Here is a 16320-nt window from a genome sequence, read left to right on the forward strand (position 1 = left end):
GTTTAAATTAATCTGTTTCCTTACAACTAATGGCTTAATGATTGTATATTGAAAAGATCCATTAAATTAAAATACCAAAGATTTTTAAAAAGTCTGTCACTCCTGAGAATAATGTCTGCAGTGCTATTAAATCAGATTTTTTAAAAAAGAGAATCAGTAATTGTCTTTTTACTCTGATAATAATGAAATGTTGCCATGAAGCCATTATACAAGCTAACCCCTTCAAAGCCCCATCGTTTTCGACCTATATATATATATATCGACAAGCATTAATGAGAGTTCTATGTATGTCCTTTGAATATATAATAGTATTTCCTTTAAAGAACAGCCCGGAAATATTAGCACTACAACTCCCAGAATCCATTTTGCACTGGCGAGACCATTTTCCTTTTCTCTAGCATGCAGGGACTAGTAGTTTAAGGCTTGCTTTGCTCAGCTTCAGGTTTCGAAACACCGGTCTCAGCTCGAAGAATGCTTTATTTGGGGAAAGGTGCGGGGGGAGAAAAATCTGCAAACAGAACCCAGCTTTGGGCTATGCAAATAAACTACGTCGTCTTGGGAGAGCCGGGAGTTATAGTCCTCCTGCCATGTGGAAACCGAAACGCTTTGCCTGAAATTAAGCAGAAGCGTCTGATTAACAGCCTCGGTGTGGTTGTTTCTGTGAGTTGTCAATTTCACGTTTGTATTGTTCGTGGGGAAGGGGAAACCCTAAAAGTAAGCCTTTTCTGAGGGAAACACGTGCAAACGGATCGTGCGGCTGCGTCCCGGTGAGGAATGAAGGGCCCCGCCCACTCATAGAAGAGTGAAGAACCGGCCAAAGTGAGAGTCACGAATGAATGAATGAATGAAACTTAAGAATGAATGAAATTTAGATTGAGACATTTCTTAGTCTCTCTCTTTTTTTTCCCTCCCGAGGTTGATTTTCTCCTATTTTGTTCTGGATTCCCCCCCCCTCCCCGTTTACAAAATTATTAAATTGGGGTTTGGTGGGATCATCAAGAGGAATGTTTTTAATGCCTTGTATTATCACGGCAGGTTCCTCGAGAGCTGCCGGATGAAAATGCCCAGAAAGAGGATCGTGTCTTTACGGTGTATTTTATGCCTCTTACGAGATTAGCTTGAATTTGGTGGAGAGGCTGGACTTTTCAGGCGAAACTCTGTGCCTGGATAGATTCTTATAACTGATCAGTTCATGATTTACTTAATGGAAGTAAGTGACTTCCGTTTGTAGGACTAGCAACCATATACAGGTAGTCCTCGCTTTACAACAGCTCCTTTAATGACTAAAGTTACACCGGCACTGAAAAAATGTGATTTACGACCGTTTTTTTACAGTTACAACCTTTGCCGCATTTCCTGTGATCATGTGATCGAAATTCAGCTGCTTGGCAAATTGGTTCACATGTATGACAGTTGCTGTTTCCCAAGGTCATGTGATCACCTTTTGCTACCTTTTGATGAGCAAAGTCAGTGGGGAAGCCAGATTCATTTAACGACCAGGTTGCTAACTCATCAACTGCAGTGATTCACTTAATTGGGACAAGAAAAGCTGTGAAATGGGGCAAAACTCACTTAAAAACAGAAATTTTGGGCTCAATTGTGGTTGTAAGTCGAGAACTACCTGTATTAGCCAGGATGCTATGATCTCCCAATGGTTGGGACCTGCGAAACTTGGTTTAAAACGTGTCCTCCTGGTGCTTTATTCTTAAATATGATTTGCTGATCTGTTTTTCTTAACCTTGTGTGTATTTCTGTGTGTATAATAGTCTTCAATATTCTGCTTAAAACCAAAACCTACAGTGTATATAACACTTTGAGGTAATCATCTCTTTCTTCTTCCAAACCTTAACTTAGTATGAAAAAAAATCAATTTTCATACCTTTACTATACATTCCTAAATTGTAATTAATACTGATAAAGGACTTCTTTTCTTCTCTATTTCTAATACTCTGCTTTATCTAAACAATAGATCATACTATAAAACAGTAATACTGTATAAGTATGGTTTTGAAAAAAATATAATGCATCAAGACTTATAACAATTTAAATTTATAACATAACTTATAACATTTTAAATTTTTAATGTATTTTAAAATTATGGGTATTTTAAATTATGGGTATTAATTCAGCCAAATTTATTTAATTCATTTTATTTGATTTTAAATTTTGTATATCTATGTGTTTTATTTCATGGCTGTACACCGCCCTGAGTCCTTCGGGAGTAGGGCGGTATAGAAATTCAATAAATAATAATAAAATAATAATAATAATAACAATAAAAAAGAAAAAAAAACCTTTTGTCATAAGGGCCTACATTGCCTTTTTGAAATCAGTTACTATCCTTTAGTTTAGCATCCCAAAATGACTTGTTATAAAGGCTGGTTAAGGATGCTAAATTGGAAACTCTGAAGGGGGAGCTGCCCTGAACCTAAATATAACATGTAATTAATGCCTAATAGTAAACTTTACCAGAACAATGTTGTTGTAATGGTGGCAGGCTGATTGGCAATGGGAAATTTTGAGTGGCTGCAAGGTTCTCTGTATACAGATGTTTAGGCTATTCCTTTATTAGCACTACTGTAGCACTTAGGTGCTAAAGATAGAAGAAAGACATGTGGGTGGCTGATATATGAAAATTGCACTTTTAGATGGGAACTGCAAGGACATCTCTGCTTCCCTGCCCTATTGTACTAAATCATAAAGTAGTTTATAGAGGTAGGGTGTACCCCAAAACAAAGCCAAACAATGGCTATAATTTTCCAGTTCTTTAAGGAACCGGTCTAAAAACTGGAAGAAAAAAAGATCAGTGTTGTTAGATAATGAATGAATAGGCCATAATTCTTCTGCTTTGTTTAATTTTTCGAGATCCAAAGTCCAAAGGGTGGAGCTGGCTTGCACAGGCTTGTGGTATGGTTTAAAAGTTTCTGAGTGAGAAGGGGATAAAAGGAAGAATTTAGTATAGCCAGGAGCTAATAAAGTTGGCCGTTCCCCGCCCCATGAAATTAACACTTACCTGACCAGAAATATTTAGGAGGTGAGATTTTCCACATCATTTCCTCTGTACTTGCTTGGGAGAAGTGTGACAAGAAGGACTTATTCCAATGATCATTGAATGCCTGACCAATCATAGCTTTGTGTCTTTGTGCGCTTCCATCATAGCCTATTCAAAGAGAAAGGTATGGGATGAGATATCTTTTTATGTGTGATTGACAGCAGGGATTGGTTGGTGAGTACTATTCAATTGCTTCTAGAGATGAAAACTTAATGAAACACTATATAGCACTTCCCGAAATATATTAAAATGAAAAGGAAAGTTCATGCTAAATAATATTGGAGCTGTAGAAGACTAGCTAGGTTTTTGCCTCATAATCTATGCAAGTCTATTCACGAGTAAATTGCCCTGAATTCTACACAGCTTATTCCTGATAGATTGGAATACAAGTTTATAGATTGTAATCTAAGTAGCTAATATATCACGCCTGGTTGTAGAAGCCCTTTTGTTTCGAGACTGGGTTCTGAAAGATTGGGTTGTGAAAATGTATAAAATAAATTCCTTGTGTGTCCAATCATACTTGGCCAATAAAGAATTCTATTCTACAATATATTTGCAGACATTTAATATAATTTGGGGATTTATAGAGAACTGGGAATTAATATTTTCAGGAGACAAACACAAATAAAATAGACCAGGCACAGTTAATATATCATGAGAATTTGGTACATTATCTAAAATTGTCATGTGAATGCATTTTGTAGGAGGAAGGGGCAATCTCTGTCCAGTGGAAATCCAGCCTGGAAAAAAAACTCTGAAAAATAATAATCTGGGATGGGTGTAAAGAGAAGGAACTGTAGCTTTATTATCACCTGAACCACATACGTTGTTGTACCGCCTCCTATTCAGGAGAATGAAAGAGCCCTTTTTTCCCAAAGTTACAAAATATTTCGCGTTCCACATTGAGAAAATACAATGCTCATAACAAAAGCTCCTCTCTAGGATTATTGGTCTAAAATAATGTTTCCCAACCTTAACCATTTTCTTCATGTTGACTGAGGAATTCTGGAATTTAAAGTCCATATATTTTACAATTTAGTACATTATGCATGAAATAAATTATAAATTATAACCAGATATTGCATGTGGAAATTTTTACTTGCTTTTTCCTGCTTATCCTTTAAAAATATATTTTCATATTTTTTTGATATTAAAATTTTGATATTTTTTTAAAAAGGCAAAAAATATGTTGGAGATAAATGAACTGATTTGATATCAGATTTGAAACTCATAAATACAAATAATATAGATAAAACTATATTGAGTGCTTTTAATGCTTGCATATTTTGAAATATAAAACATGCCCATTTGATTCATGTGTAAAAGTAATTTTTAAAGTCTAAGATAATGCTCTCTCACAAGGATTCTTATTCAGTATCAATGAAGAATGGGTAACCTGTGTTGGAGCATTATTTGATGCATGAAGATGCTTCTGGCACTCTTTTTGAAGCCACAATTTAGTAGCAAGTTGTTCAGAGTTGTTTTATCTGGCATTTAAAAAGTAATCTATGCATCATGAAAAAGCTGTAGAATTCTGGTCATTATTATTTCAGAGTGAAGGTGACGGGGTGTATCACATTTTTCAAAGCTCCTTAAGGGTAACAACATATGTTCTCTGCAAATAGTGTTGGAGCTAGTTCACAGAGAGGAAAGTCAGGTTAAATATTTTTTCCCCTGAGTGCTAATTAGCTACTTGCAAGCATTGTTCTTTAAAAAAATGACTATATTTTTATTTCCTCTTACCGGACAGATATCTACCAGAATTATATATTCTTACTTTCTTTGAACTTGATGTGTTTTAAGATAATTGATTCTTGGACTTAAAAGTGTTCAGACTTGTCCGAATAGAGATTTTTGCCAGTGGAGGAAACAAAGCATTATTTTAAAGACTACTAAATTTATTATTATGTAAACTAATCTTTAGAATGCCACAAGAATCCATTGTTTTTTCTGCAGCAGTTCCACATCCTTCTGGATATTATTAAATAACATGAAGGATCTTATTAGATTTACTTGATATTAATTGTTGCTTCTTTTACATGTTCAAAGAAGTATCTAGATTAAACTGCCATTGAAGTAAGGCCTACAGAGTTCAATGGGACTTATTCCTGAGTGTGTACAAAATTGCCTTGTGTATTACTTGTGTATTAGATATTTAATCTAAAGGTGAGAGAAAGTAAGTATTGAGAAATTTTGGAAGCAGCTGGGAGGACTGACAGTTACCATATGTTTCTAAAACAAACACAGGACTAGCCAAATCTTCAACACCAAGTGATAGCAGGATGAATTTATTGTCTCTCTTGCAGCCATTTGTTTTCCTATTGAAGCAGAAAACAATTCATTGTGAAGTCACAGAGGGACATGGCCAGTTTACTTGGGCCTATTTGTATATTTGATATTTGCAATGGACTTTCACTGTTCACGCCCAAAGTATATGATAACTGATATGGTAACTGATATTCATGGTCTTAATTATATACTTCAGTGTTTGATGGGAAAAAGTAAAAAGGACTGAGTTTTTTTTAGTCAACCACTGGTATGCTTCAGGTCTCTTGGAATGCAATCCACCTCTTATTTAGTTTTGGGATGTGAATGTGAGAAGCAAATTTACTAATTGATTCAATTGTGATGCTATACGAGTAACTCTTACTCTTTCATTTGCGGTATACAGCTGCTGATGTACAATGCATTGCATTTATTAAAGGTTGGTAGATTTTTCTCACCATCACGTTTAGTTACCTTCGCTTCTCTTGCCTCAGCAGATGACAAGCCCTGGCAGAGATTTCTGGATTTGGAACCTAAACAAGATTGAGCCTGGTTAAGACTGTAGATGGGCAATACCAGGGCTGTAGACCAGGGGTGGGTTCTACTTATCTTTACTACCGGTTCGCAAAGGGATCATGCGCATGTGTTCTCACCTTACGTCTGCGCATGCACAGATCGCTTCTGATGAAGTCAGGGTCAATGGGCGGAGCCTCCTGCCGGTTTTACTACCGGTTCTATAGAACTGGTCCGAACCGGGGGCAACCCACTACTGCTGTAGACCAGCCTGGGAATTAAAAAATAATAATCCTAGAAGAAACAACTTCCTTATTGTTGCTGAGAAAATGACATAGATATATCCATGACCTCTGCTGCTAAAGCAAAATGTGTATTAGGAAAATATTCAGACCCCCTTCACTTTTGTCAGTTTTGTTATGCTGCGGCCTGATTCTACAGTTGTTGAAATACATTTTTTTCTCATTAATCTACGCTCAGTACCCTTAATGACACACACACACACACACACACAGTGACCTTTGATTTAGAATACGTTTCAAGGTTAACTTGCAGGTTAACTATATTACTCAACCTCATTTCTTCAGAATTTCACTTCTTTGAGTGAATATGATTGTGAATTATGCCTAGATAATTATAAGGAACTAGGTGGGGGAATGATTAGAGATGACTTGTTTCCCACAGTGGGTGAAACAAAAAAAACCAAAACCTGAGGAAGTTGCATGATTTTGAGCACCACAGTTCATGTATTGTGTTAAGGCATAGTCGGCTTCGTTAGTTTAGTTTAGTTTAGTTTATTTGATTTGTATACCGCCCTACTCCCGAAGGACTCAGGGCGGTGAACAGCCAACAATAAAATACATAAATACACAAAATTTAAAAACCCGATAAAATCAAATTAAATTATTTGGCCCAGACAAATTAAAATACCCCAATAATTTAAAAACAGATTAAAATTTACATATTTAAAAAGGGAAGAGATTAGGCCAAGCCCGCTTGATGGAATAAAAAGGTCTTCACAGCACGGCGGAAGGAGCGCAGATCCGGGATCCTCCGTATCTCTGGGGGGAGCTCATTCCAGATGGTCGTTGATTTAAACATTACCTGTTGTGGAAACATTTGTGATTTAGCTTCACAATTGCATACCTGTAGTCTTTGACTTACGACCACAGTTGAATCCAAATTTTCTGTTGCTATGTAAGACAACTGTTAAGTGAATTATTCCCCATTATACAACTTTTCCTGCCATGGTTGTTAAGTGAATCACTGTAGTTAAGTTAGTAACACTGTTGTTAAGTGAATCTGGATTCCCCATTGACTTTGCTTTGTCAGAAGGTTGCAAAAAGTGATCACATGACTGCAGGACACTGCGATCATCATAAATACATGCCAGTTGCCAAGCGTCCGAATTTTGATCATGTGATCTCAAGAATGTTGCAACAGTTGTATGTCTGAAAAACATTCCTAAGTCATTTTTTTCAGTGCCATTGTAACTTCAAATGGACACTCAATGAATGATTGTAGGTTGAGGACTGCCTGTATGGTTAAACACAATATAGCTTCGCATCATGTCTGAACACAGTTTAGTGTGAGCTTATTTTTTTCCCTTATAGACTTATTTATTTTTTATTTTATTTTTCCTATTTACATGGCTGCTAAGAGTTGAAAATGACTTGATGGCATATAATTTTGCTGGGTTATACAGTCTGGTGATTTCCAGTCTGTAGTCTAGGGTATGGATGTAAAATAAAAATAATTCAGGCCATTGCTAAATTTGGTGAATTTTTAGCACTTTTGCTTAACCTTGTGTCAACCTTGCAGGATAAACCAAACAGGAACCACGACCAGGTGAGCTATTTCTACTTTATTATAAAGCTACACTGACAGAATCGTGCAAGTATGAAGTTAAATCCTCCACTCCCCCACTTTTTCTTTATAGCCCAAGAAACTAGGGAGGGTCTCTTCTTAGCCTCTTACCCCACATACTACCCAGCTTTTCTGTCTTTTATCTAACCATTCCCTTGGCACAGTGGTGGGAGTCAAAATTTTTTTCTACCAGTTCTGTGGGCGTGGCTTGGTGGGCGTGGCTTGGCTTGGTGGGCGTGGCTTGGGCATGGCAGGGGAAGGATACTGCAAAATCTCCATTCCACCCCACTCCAGGGGAAGGATACTGTAAAATCTCCATTCCCACCCCACTCCAGGGGAAGGGAAGGATACTGTAAAAATCTCCATTCCTACCCCACTCCAGGAGAAGGATACTGTAGAATCTCCATTCCCATCCCACTCCAGGGGAAGGATACTGTAAAATCTCCATTCCCATCCCACTCCAGGGGAAGGATACTGTAAAATCTCTATTCCCAGCCCACTCCAGGAGAAGGATACTGTAAAATCTCTATTCCCACCCCACTCCAGGGGAAGGAAAGGATACTGTAAAAATCTCCATTCCTACCCCACTCCAGGAGAAGGATACTGTAGAATCTCCATTCCCACCCCACTCCAGGGGAAGGGAAGGATACTGTAAAAATCTCCATTCCCACCCCACTCCAGGGGAAGGATACTGTAAAATTTCCATTCCCACCCCACTCCAGGGGAAGGGAAGGATACTGTAAAAATCTCCATTCCTACCCCACTCCTGGAGAAGGATACTGTAGAATCTCCATTCTCACCCCACTCCAGGGGAAGGGAAGGATACTGTAAAATCTCTATTCCCTCCCCACCCCACTAACCTGCTTTCCAGCTCCGTTCTCCTATGCAGGGCAACAAAAGAAGACTCAGCCGATCAGCTGGGACTCGGGAGGCAGCGAATAGTTTAGGGGCGGGGCCAGCCAGAGGTGGTATTTGCCAGTTCTCCGAACTACTCAAAATTTCTGCTACCATTTCGCCAGAACAGGTCAGAACCGGCTGAATACCACCTCTGCCTTGGCAGCATATTTTCACCCAGTCTCCCAAAGTCTTTCTCACATACCGTTATACCTTGTTAGAGATCAGTCAAGAACACCTACAGTAATGAGATTTGTCAATGTCAGCAATTACTATGCATTAAAAAAAAGATTTTATAAAAGTGGGTTTATTGAGTGTCCCCTCAAATTCATTCATAGGCATTACATTACTGATGCCTATTTTAGGTGGTAGTCTTTAAACCATGACACAATGGTTTGTATAAAGCAAAAGGTTGTGAGCTGCGCAGCTGGTATAGTCCTTACTTAGAGGTCTCCAAAGTTTGCTAAGAGGAAGCAACCCCCCCCCCACAAAACCCAAAAACCTCCAGTGTGAATATCATAAAACCCATCTGTTAACATCAGAACTGTTTCCATCTTTGCAAGCCCCAAACACATTTCTCTTGGTAGGTGGAGAACACATTTGATAATACCTTACATCGTGTCTGCATCTGATAGGACCCAATTTACATGTCTGCAGATTCTTACAGCAATTGTCTAATCTGCTGCAGATCTCACAATAATACTGGTCAAATTCCCCAGGTGTTTTAACATTCTTACCTGATAGTAAGAAACTTGATGGTTGACCAATGCAAGTATTGCTGCAAAATAGATTAACACACAAGTTGACAACTGGAGCAGCATAAAAACCTAGTAAAATAATAAAATGCCTCTTTGCAGTTATCACGGGGATTCTTTTGTTGATTAGATTTGCATATAATTGCAACCAAACAAGGCTGATGATAGTTAATAGCAAAGTAACACTATATAAGAATATAAATACAATGCCCAAGGTAATTAAAAAAAATTTTTTTTGTAAAAAAAATAGCAAAATCTTACAACTATGTAATCAATGGCATCGTCCTATTCTCTACAAGGGTTCTGAAAAAAATTCTATCTTTAGTAACAACGTTAACAATGTCAGAGTAAGTCTCACTTGAGAAAGGCTGTACTGTAATCCAGTTGCATTCATTGGAAAACAGTATCTGTGTACCCAAGTCAGGGGCAAACTGCAGTTTCTCCTAGGACATGCAAATCAGATGGGTTGATTCTGGTTGGTGAAGTTAAGGCGTAAAAGTTAGGGCTGATGTATTGAGTTTGCATATAAAGGTGTATGGGTAATTTATGGTAATCCATCCTTTCCTATTACCAGAAAGGTAATGGGGGGGGGGAGTCCTCATCTGAAAACATTGTTGGCACTGTGAGAAAATGCCAAATGTCACTAATGGAGTATTCTCTTCCTTAAAACAATGCTACTGTCAAATTCATTTCCTCCAATATAATTGAGAAGTTCTTCATTACCAAGTAAATGTATTTTGGACCATACAATTAGCATTCTTCTCCTGAGTTTAGCTAACTACCGGTAGGTTATCATTTTTGGGTGGTGGGGAGGCTCTTGTCCATTTTCTAAAATTAATTTCAGTTTGATGAGACTAAAGTGTTGACTTTACAGCATTTTCTTTTTAAATAGCCATTTGGAAATTCCACATACTTCCATAAATTTCCATTTGTGCCCATTGGGATTGTGGACAAGGTGCAGTGACTCACAACTTGCTTATGACTTTAAAGTTTGTGAAGCAGTACATATCGCCATAAAGAAACTGTAGTCCTCAAATATTTTTTAAAAAATATAAAATAACAAAATTGTACTATTAAATTGAGGTAAGGACTGGGCTCCCAAATTCTCTTAAATTCCAGTTCTGTTTCTTAGTAAAGCACCTAGTCAAGCTAAATTTATCTTTGGATATGTTGCTTTTTCTTTTTATGTAATTTAGAAGTTTCGGTTGATGCTTCTAGAGAAATTCTGTAGAAGAGGAGGAATGATTGGAAAGGGAAATAAATCCGTGAAAAGACCTGTTCAACAGGGAAGTACTTAAGGAACAATATTTTACGGTCTAAACACTTTTCTCTGCTCAGCTAGTTCTTCCAAATGTAAAAAAAAAACTATGTTATAGTTGTCTAGGTTGTTGTTGTAAGATGGGAAGCTGGCAGTTTTAAAAATCTCTTCCTATGACAGTGTTTCTCAACCTCAGCAACTTTTAAGATATCTGAGCTTCAAAACATGCAGCTTGGAAATTCTGGGAGTTGAGGTCCACACATCTAAAAGTTTATTTATTTATTTATTTATTTATTTATTTATTTATTTATTATTCAAATTTCTATACCGCCCTTCTCCTTTCGGACTCAGGGCGGTGAACAGCCAAGATAAAAACATCTATACATAACATCACAGTTAAAAATAAAGTTTAAATAATTTATAAATTTGGCCCATAATTTAAAACTTGTCAATTAAAATCAATATTAAAATTTTAAAACTAACCCTAAAATCAAGACAGACTGGCTAACTGAAAAAAATAAGTTTTTAGGGCCCGACAAAAAATCCGGAGGTCAGAGATCACTCGTATCTCTGGGGGTAGATTGTTCCATAGGGTAGGCGCCACCACAGAGAAGGCTCTCCTCCTGGGGGTCGTCAGCCGGCATTGTCTGGCCGACGGCACCCTGAGGAGGCCCTCTCTGTGGGAGCGAACCGGCCGGTGGGAGGCTATTGGTGGCAGAAGGCGGTCCCGTAAGTACCCTGGCCCTAAGCCATGGAGCGCTTTAAAGGTGATCACCAACACCTTGAAGCGCACCCGGAAGTCCACCGGAAGCCAATGCAGCTCACGCAGGAGAGGAATCACATGGGAGCGCCCCGTCACTCCCATAATTCCCCGCGCAGCCGCATTCTGCACCAGTTGGAGCCTCCGGGTGTACTCACAAGGGGAGCCCCATGTAGAGAGCGTTACAACCTCAAAAGTTGTTGAGGTTGAGAAGCAGTCTTTTAGATAGAAACTCTCTGGTTCTTTGTATATCCTGGCCCTGCTTCATTCTTGCTGTAGCAGCTTGGTAGTTCTTGCTACCACAGTTTATCTTCCAAGGGATGCCTTGCACGACGCCCTGATCCTAATCTCTGACAATAGCTGTTTTCTTTATAATCTCAAGCAGCAGAACGTGGGAAAACTGCCTTCTTGAAACCCTAGAGAGCTGCTGCCAGTAATGGCATCAATATGCCAAATGCTTTGGCACAACACAAAGCAACCTCATAACTTCAAGATTTCCTGTATCCTGCTTGCCGTAACTCCCGCATTTTTGCATAAAATGGGCTGTTCGTTTAGAATCCAGTAGTGCTGGCCAGTTATGCCGGCAAAGGGTACAATAAAGAAATTACTGACGCTGACTTGAGGAGAACAGTCCAATTGCTCGATAGAGAAGATGGTTGATTGCAATTTTCCTGTTTTGAAGCAGTTTTGCTTTCTGGACCGCACTGATGTGGAAATGCATTTATTGATTTAGATTTGCATTTGGAAGTGTTGGTGCTATTAATGCTGTAAACACAAGCACAACACATTGGATGTGCGAAATGCTTTGCAAAGCTGCTAGTGAACTCATTGATCTTTTTACTTAATCTGTGGAATACCCAGGCAAGGCACTGCATGTCTTTTTTAGAACAGAGCACAAACTCTAGTTTGGATATTGTATGGGCCAGTCTTCCTAGAAGTGACTTCTGTTACATTGGTGATTTAGTGAGCATATGTCCATGTGCTTTGGGGTGATAAGAATACAGAATGTAACACGGGGAATTAGAGATGTGTTTTTAGGATTAATTACATTATCGATTAAATTTATTTTACTCCCAGTTCTATCAATGCTTTCAGTAAAACAAAGTAAAATTTAACATGTAAAACAGAGGTCCCATATAAAACAGCTATGCTGGCTGGAGTATTGTGGGAGTTGAAGTCCACAAGTCTTAAAGCTGCCAAGTTTGAAGACCTGATGTAAATCAAACCAGAGGCAATGAAGACAATCGAAAGACTGCTTTGAAAGTCTGCTTTTATATTTATGGGCATACAAATATAGAATACTTCTTTCTGAGACTTGCCAGAGAAGGTACAAAAACCTTGACTTTTAAGGTTTTAAAATTTGCATAATTTTGTCAAACAATGATTTGATAAAGCCACACTCTGAATGTTTAAAGTCTAAGTATCCAAACCAAGGGAGAATAATCTAAAAAAACCTCAAGGGAAAAGCTATTCAAAAGGGTGACAGAGAAGGTATGCCAACTCTTGGATTTTATGGGATAGGCAGAGACAAGTGGAGAAAAATCATCCTTCGGATATCCAGGCCCTATGTCATGTAAGGTGCCTTGAAGATGATAACTATCACCTTGAATGGTACCCGGAAGCCTGCTGGTAATAAATACAGTACAGTTAGGAAGATTACATGGCTGTACTGAAGTTTTCCATAACTACTTGTGCTCTGCATTCTGGACCAGCTGTAGCTTTTGAGTGGCATTCAAGGGCAGCTCCATGCTGCTGTATTCTATAGTGAAGTGACTTGGGCAGAGAATCCAAATAAATAACCTCCTCTACACTCTACACTTGTTACCAGCTTGTAAAAGGAATTATATATTTAAAATCATTATGAAGGTGGTAACTATGTAGAATGATATAATAGCTGCCTTGCCACTTCATGTTTACTCAAACATTTTTATGAGCCTCAGTTGCTGCCTTTGAGGTGCTGTTTACAGATTGAGGGTGCCCATGCTGAATCTAAAGCAGTATATCTCAACGTCATTGACATTAACATGTGTGGACTTCAATTCCCAGCTCAATTAGGGAATTCTGGGGAGTTGAAGTTCTCAGGTCTTAAAATTGCTGAGTTTGACAAACATTGATCTAAACCAGTGGTGGGTTGCTACCGGTTCGCCGCTGATCGGGGGAACCGCTGGCAGTGGTGGGAGTCTCCACCCACCCGCCTGGGCGTCTCTATGCATGCGTGCACGCCCACGAGCAAACCAGTAGTGATGGGATTTGAAACCCACTACTGATCTAAACCACCTTTCAATTCATATCTTGACCAGAAAACAGAGACATGTTTAAATGGTGTAGAGCTGTTTTGCTTTATTCATAAGGGAGTGGGGGGTGTCTTCTTTCCAGGGAATAAAACACTTATTCAAGATGGTGAAAAATATTTTGTGGGGATAAAAGGGATGTAGCCATGTGTACTTAGTTTTGCATCAATGAATACATTATGACCCCTATGGCCGTCATTTTGTGAAAGTGTTCATGATATGTTGTTAAAACTCTAGATAAGTCCTCTAGCACAAATGTTGGATTAAATCCATCTTGGTTTATGTAAATCTAACAAACTGTCTTCATAGTCTTAAACAGATGTCTGTTAGGAATTATATGCCTTCTTATTTGTGCAAGGTCTATTGTATTATGTATCTTCAGAAAATGTCCAGTAAAGCACATCAAATATTATTAAAATGTATAAAACACAAACCATTAGCTGAGAGATACCAAAAGGTGGCATGAATAATTACCGGTAGGTTTCAACATATACCTTGATAGCAGGATAGTGCTTTTTCTGTAGGGAGATTTCCTTAGGTTTCTATAAATTGGGTTCCACGACAAAAAAGGTCTTTTTACAATTTGATGCCTATTGCATATTCCCAAATTTAATCTCCAGTGCTGCTAGTTTTGAACTTTTTTAGGTGTTTGAGAAAAACTTAAATGGTGGTTGGTTATTTCCACTCAAAGAAATTAGTGCCAAACTAGAACGAACCAGTGATCTACTCGATGGAGGGAATGTTTACATGTTTACTAACCACCTCTTTGGATGTACTTCCACAAAGGTCTATATTTTTTTTTAAAAAAATTTAGAGGTGATTTTTAATGTAGGTCATTTTCCCACTACTGCACTACTGCATTAAAGTACTATCTATCCTTGAGTCAGCAGAAAACTATGACATTTGCTGCCCCACTATTCTCCCTCAATTGCTTTGTTCTCACTCACTGCTGAATGGTGCTGTCCTGTCTGTGCATGTGAACGTGTGATAAGCAAAGCGATTAGTTCACATCCTCCCTCTTCTGCCCATCACTGGCCGACAGGAAAAACATTTGTCAATCAAGGCGATGCAGCAGCACAGACAGTGCATGCCTGGATGCAGGACTCTGGTATCGTCGCCAAACTGCTCCTTGTCCTCTTCCTCTGGCCTATTTTCTTGTAAACTGAACTGAATATGTTTTTTTTTTTTTTAAATGACCAAAGTCACAGAGCAAGCTGAGTCAGAAGCAGCATTTTAAAGTAGGATTCTTTCCTTTCTTTAAATAAGCAACAAATGCTTATTTTCAGTTTCCCTCCACACTCTATTTGGGGAACAGTTAGGGGGGAATTGGGCTGGTTCCCGCATTTCATGAATACCCTGCTTCAACCTTTCACCAAACTATAGTGTTACTGGATGATCAGCGTAGCACTGTTGCACAAGCCTTAAAGACTACCAAGTGCATCATTGTTGTGTCTAGCTTTTTAAGGAGACAACAGCAGAATGCCAGCAGATGAGACAGATCAGGGACTGGAAGAAAGGAAAAAATAAAAACAGAAATCCCTCCGCTTTCAATCTGAAAAAAGCCAATAAGGGTCACTTTGTTCCTTCCCGTTACTGATCTTCTGACTTTATCTCCTGATAAACTGTCGCAAAACTGTCACAGATTTTACAAACCTTTTTAATGGGTGCTATTGAGGGAGAATACTGTTTTAAAAGCCATATTGAAACTGGTCTTCCTGGTCTAGGAATGAGAGGAAGGGAATGCTACAAGGACACAGATAATGGCCAGGGATATTTCTGCCCCACTTAGATGCAATGGGAGAAGAGATATTGAGGGGTCTGCGAAGAGCCATTTCGCCCCATTCAAAATTTGCTTAAATCTTTGGATAGCTTATTTCTAAAGCTGTCTATCCAACAGTATTGCTATTAATCAAGAATGCAAGTCTTCATGTTGTGTAAGATATTTTCTATTAAACAGAGATGAAGACATTGATTTTTTTTTATACCCACTGCCCTCTGGGCTTTGAAATCTATACCAGGTTAGTTCATTCTTATCCTTTCTTCATCCCTAAATGCCAGCTCTGTGATATCAGGCAGCAGCTATGTAAATATTTATTGCTGCTGTAGTTGTTAATGTTGAAGAGGGGTTTGGAAGAGCATTGTCTTGGCCTACTAATGCAGGAAACCTTTAATTCTGTCTCTGTGAAGATGCAAGAACAGGAAAAGTTGGTGTTTGGTTTTGGAGTGACGTTGATGTGACACTTAACTTCCGTGGTTCCTCTTTTGCTGTAGCTTGTCATTTGTATTAACAGTTGGAACTCTGTTACCTCCTGACTAATGAAACATCCTTTTTTTCTGCCCGTTTGACCAGGGTGCTTCTCCAGTAGAAGACAATGGGACTTACAGATGTCTTGAGGCTTGACTTTGTTGGGACTAATGTTATAACAGCCACACTGACTTTTCTGGTGATAATGTTGGTTCTCCTTGCTTGGTAAGTGGATTTATGAGTTAAACTTTCTCAAATACAGTTTAAAGGAACAATGAGATCATGACTGTTTGGTTTCCAAACTAAACTTATTTTTGAAGAACAAAATCCACAGACCTTTGTGATACTATCAATTTAAGGAAGACACTGTCCATCTCAAGAAGTGGATTCAGGTCTGCAAAAGGTTACCTCTGATAAAGAT

The 16320-nt window shown here is 38.5% G+C and overlaps 1 protein-coding gene across 6 annotated transcripts in view; it reads left to right on the forward strand.

The window, feature by feature from the left end:
• Positions 1-362: 362 nt before the first annotated feature.
• The window catches only part of TBXAS1 (thromboxane A synthase 1), a 275226-nt gene continuing 259268 nt past the window's right edge, over positions 363-16320 (forward strand). Inside the window, exons 1-2 of one of the 6 annotated variants that reach the window (XM_034403670.3) lie at positions 363-660; positions 16005-16124. In XM_034403670.3, the coding sequence (XP_034259561.2) occupies positions 16027-16124 (98 nt within the window). In that variant the 5' untranslated portion in view covers positions 363-660; positions 16005-16026. Of the gene's footprint in view, positions 661-3011; positions 3227-5723; positions 5757-16004; positions 16125-16320 lie in introns of those variants that run through there. The other 5 variants (XM_087873777.1, XM_034403666.3, XM_034403668.3 and 2 more) reach the window with 5 other exon arrangements.

This window comes from Pantherophis guttatus, chromosome 7 (assembly GCF_059756535.1).
Source record: "Pantherophis guttatus breed Tessera chromosome 7, ASM5975653v1, whole genome shotgun sequence".
Classification (NCBI taxonomy): domain Eukaryota; kingdom Metazoa; phylum Chordata; class Lepidosauria; order Squamata; family Colubridae; genus Pantherophis; species Pantherophis guttatus.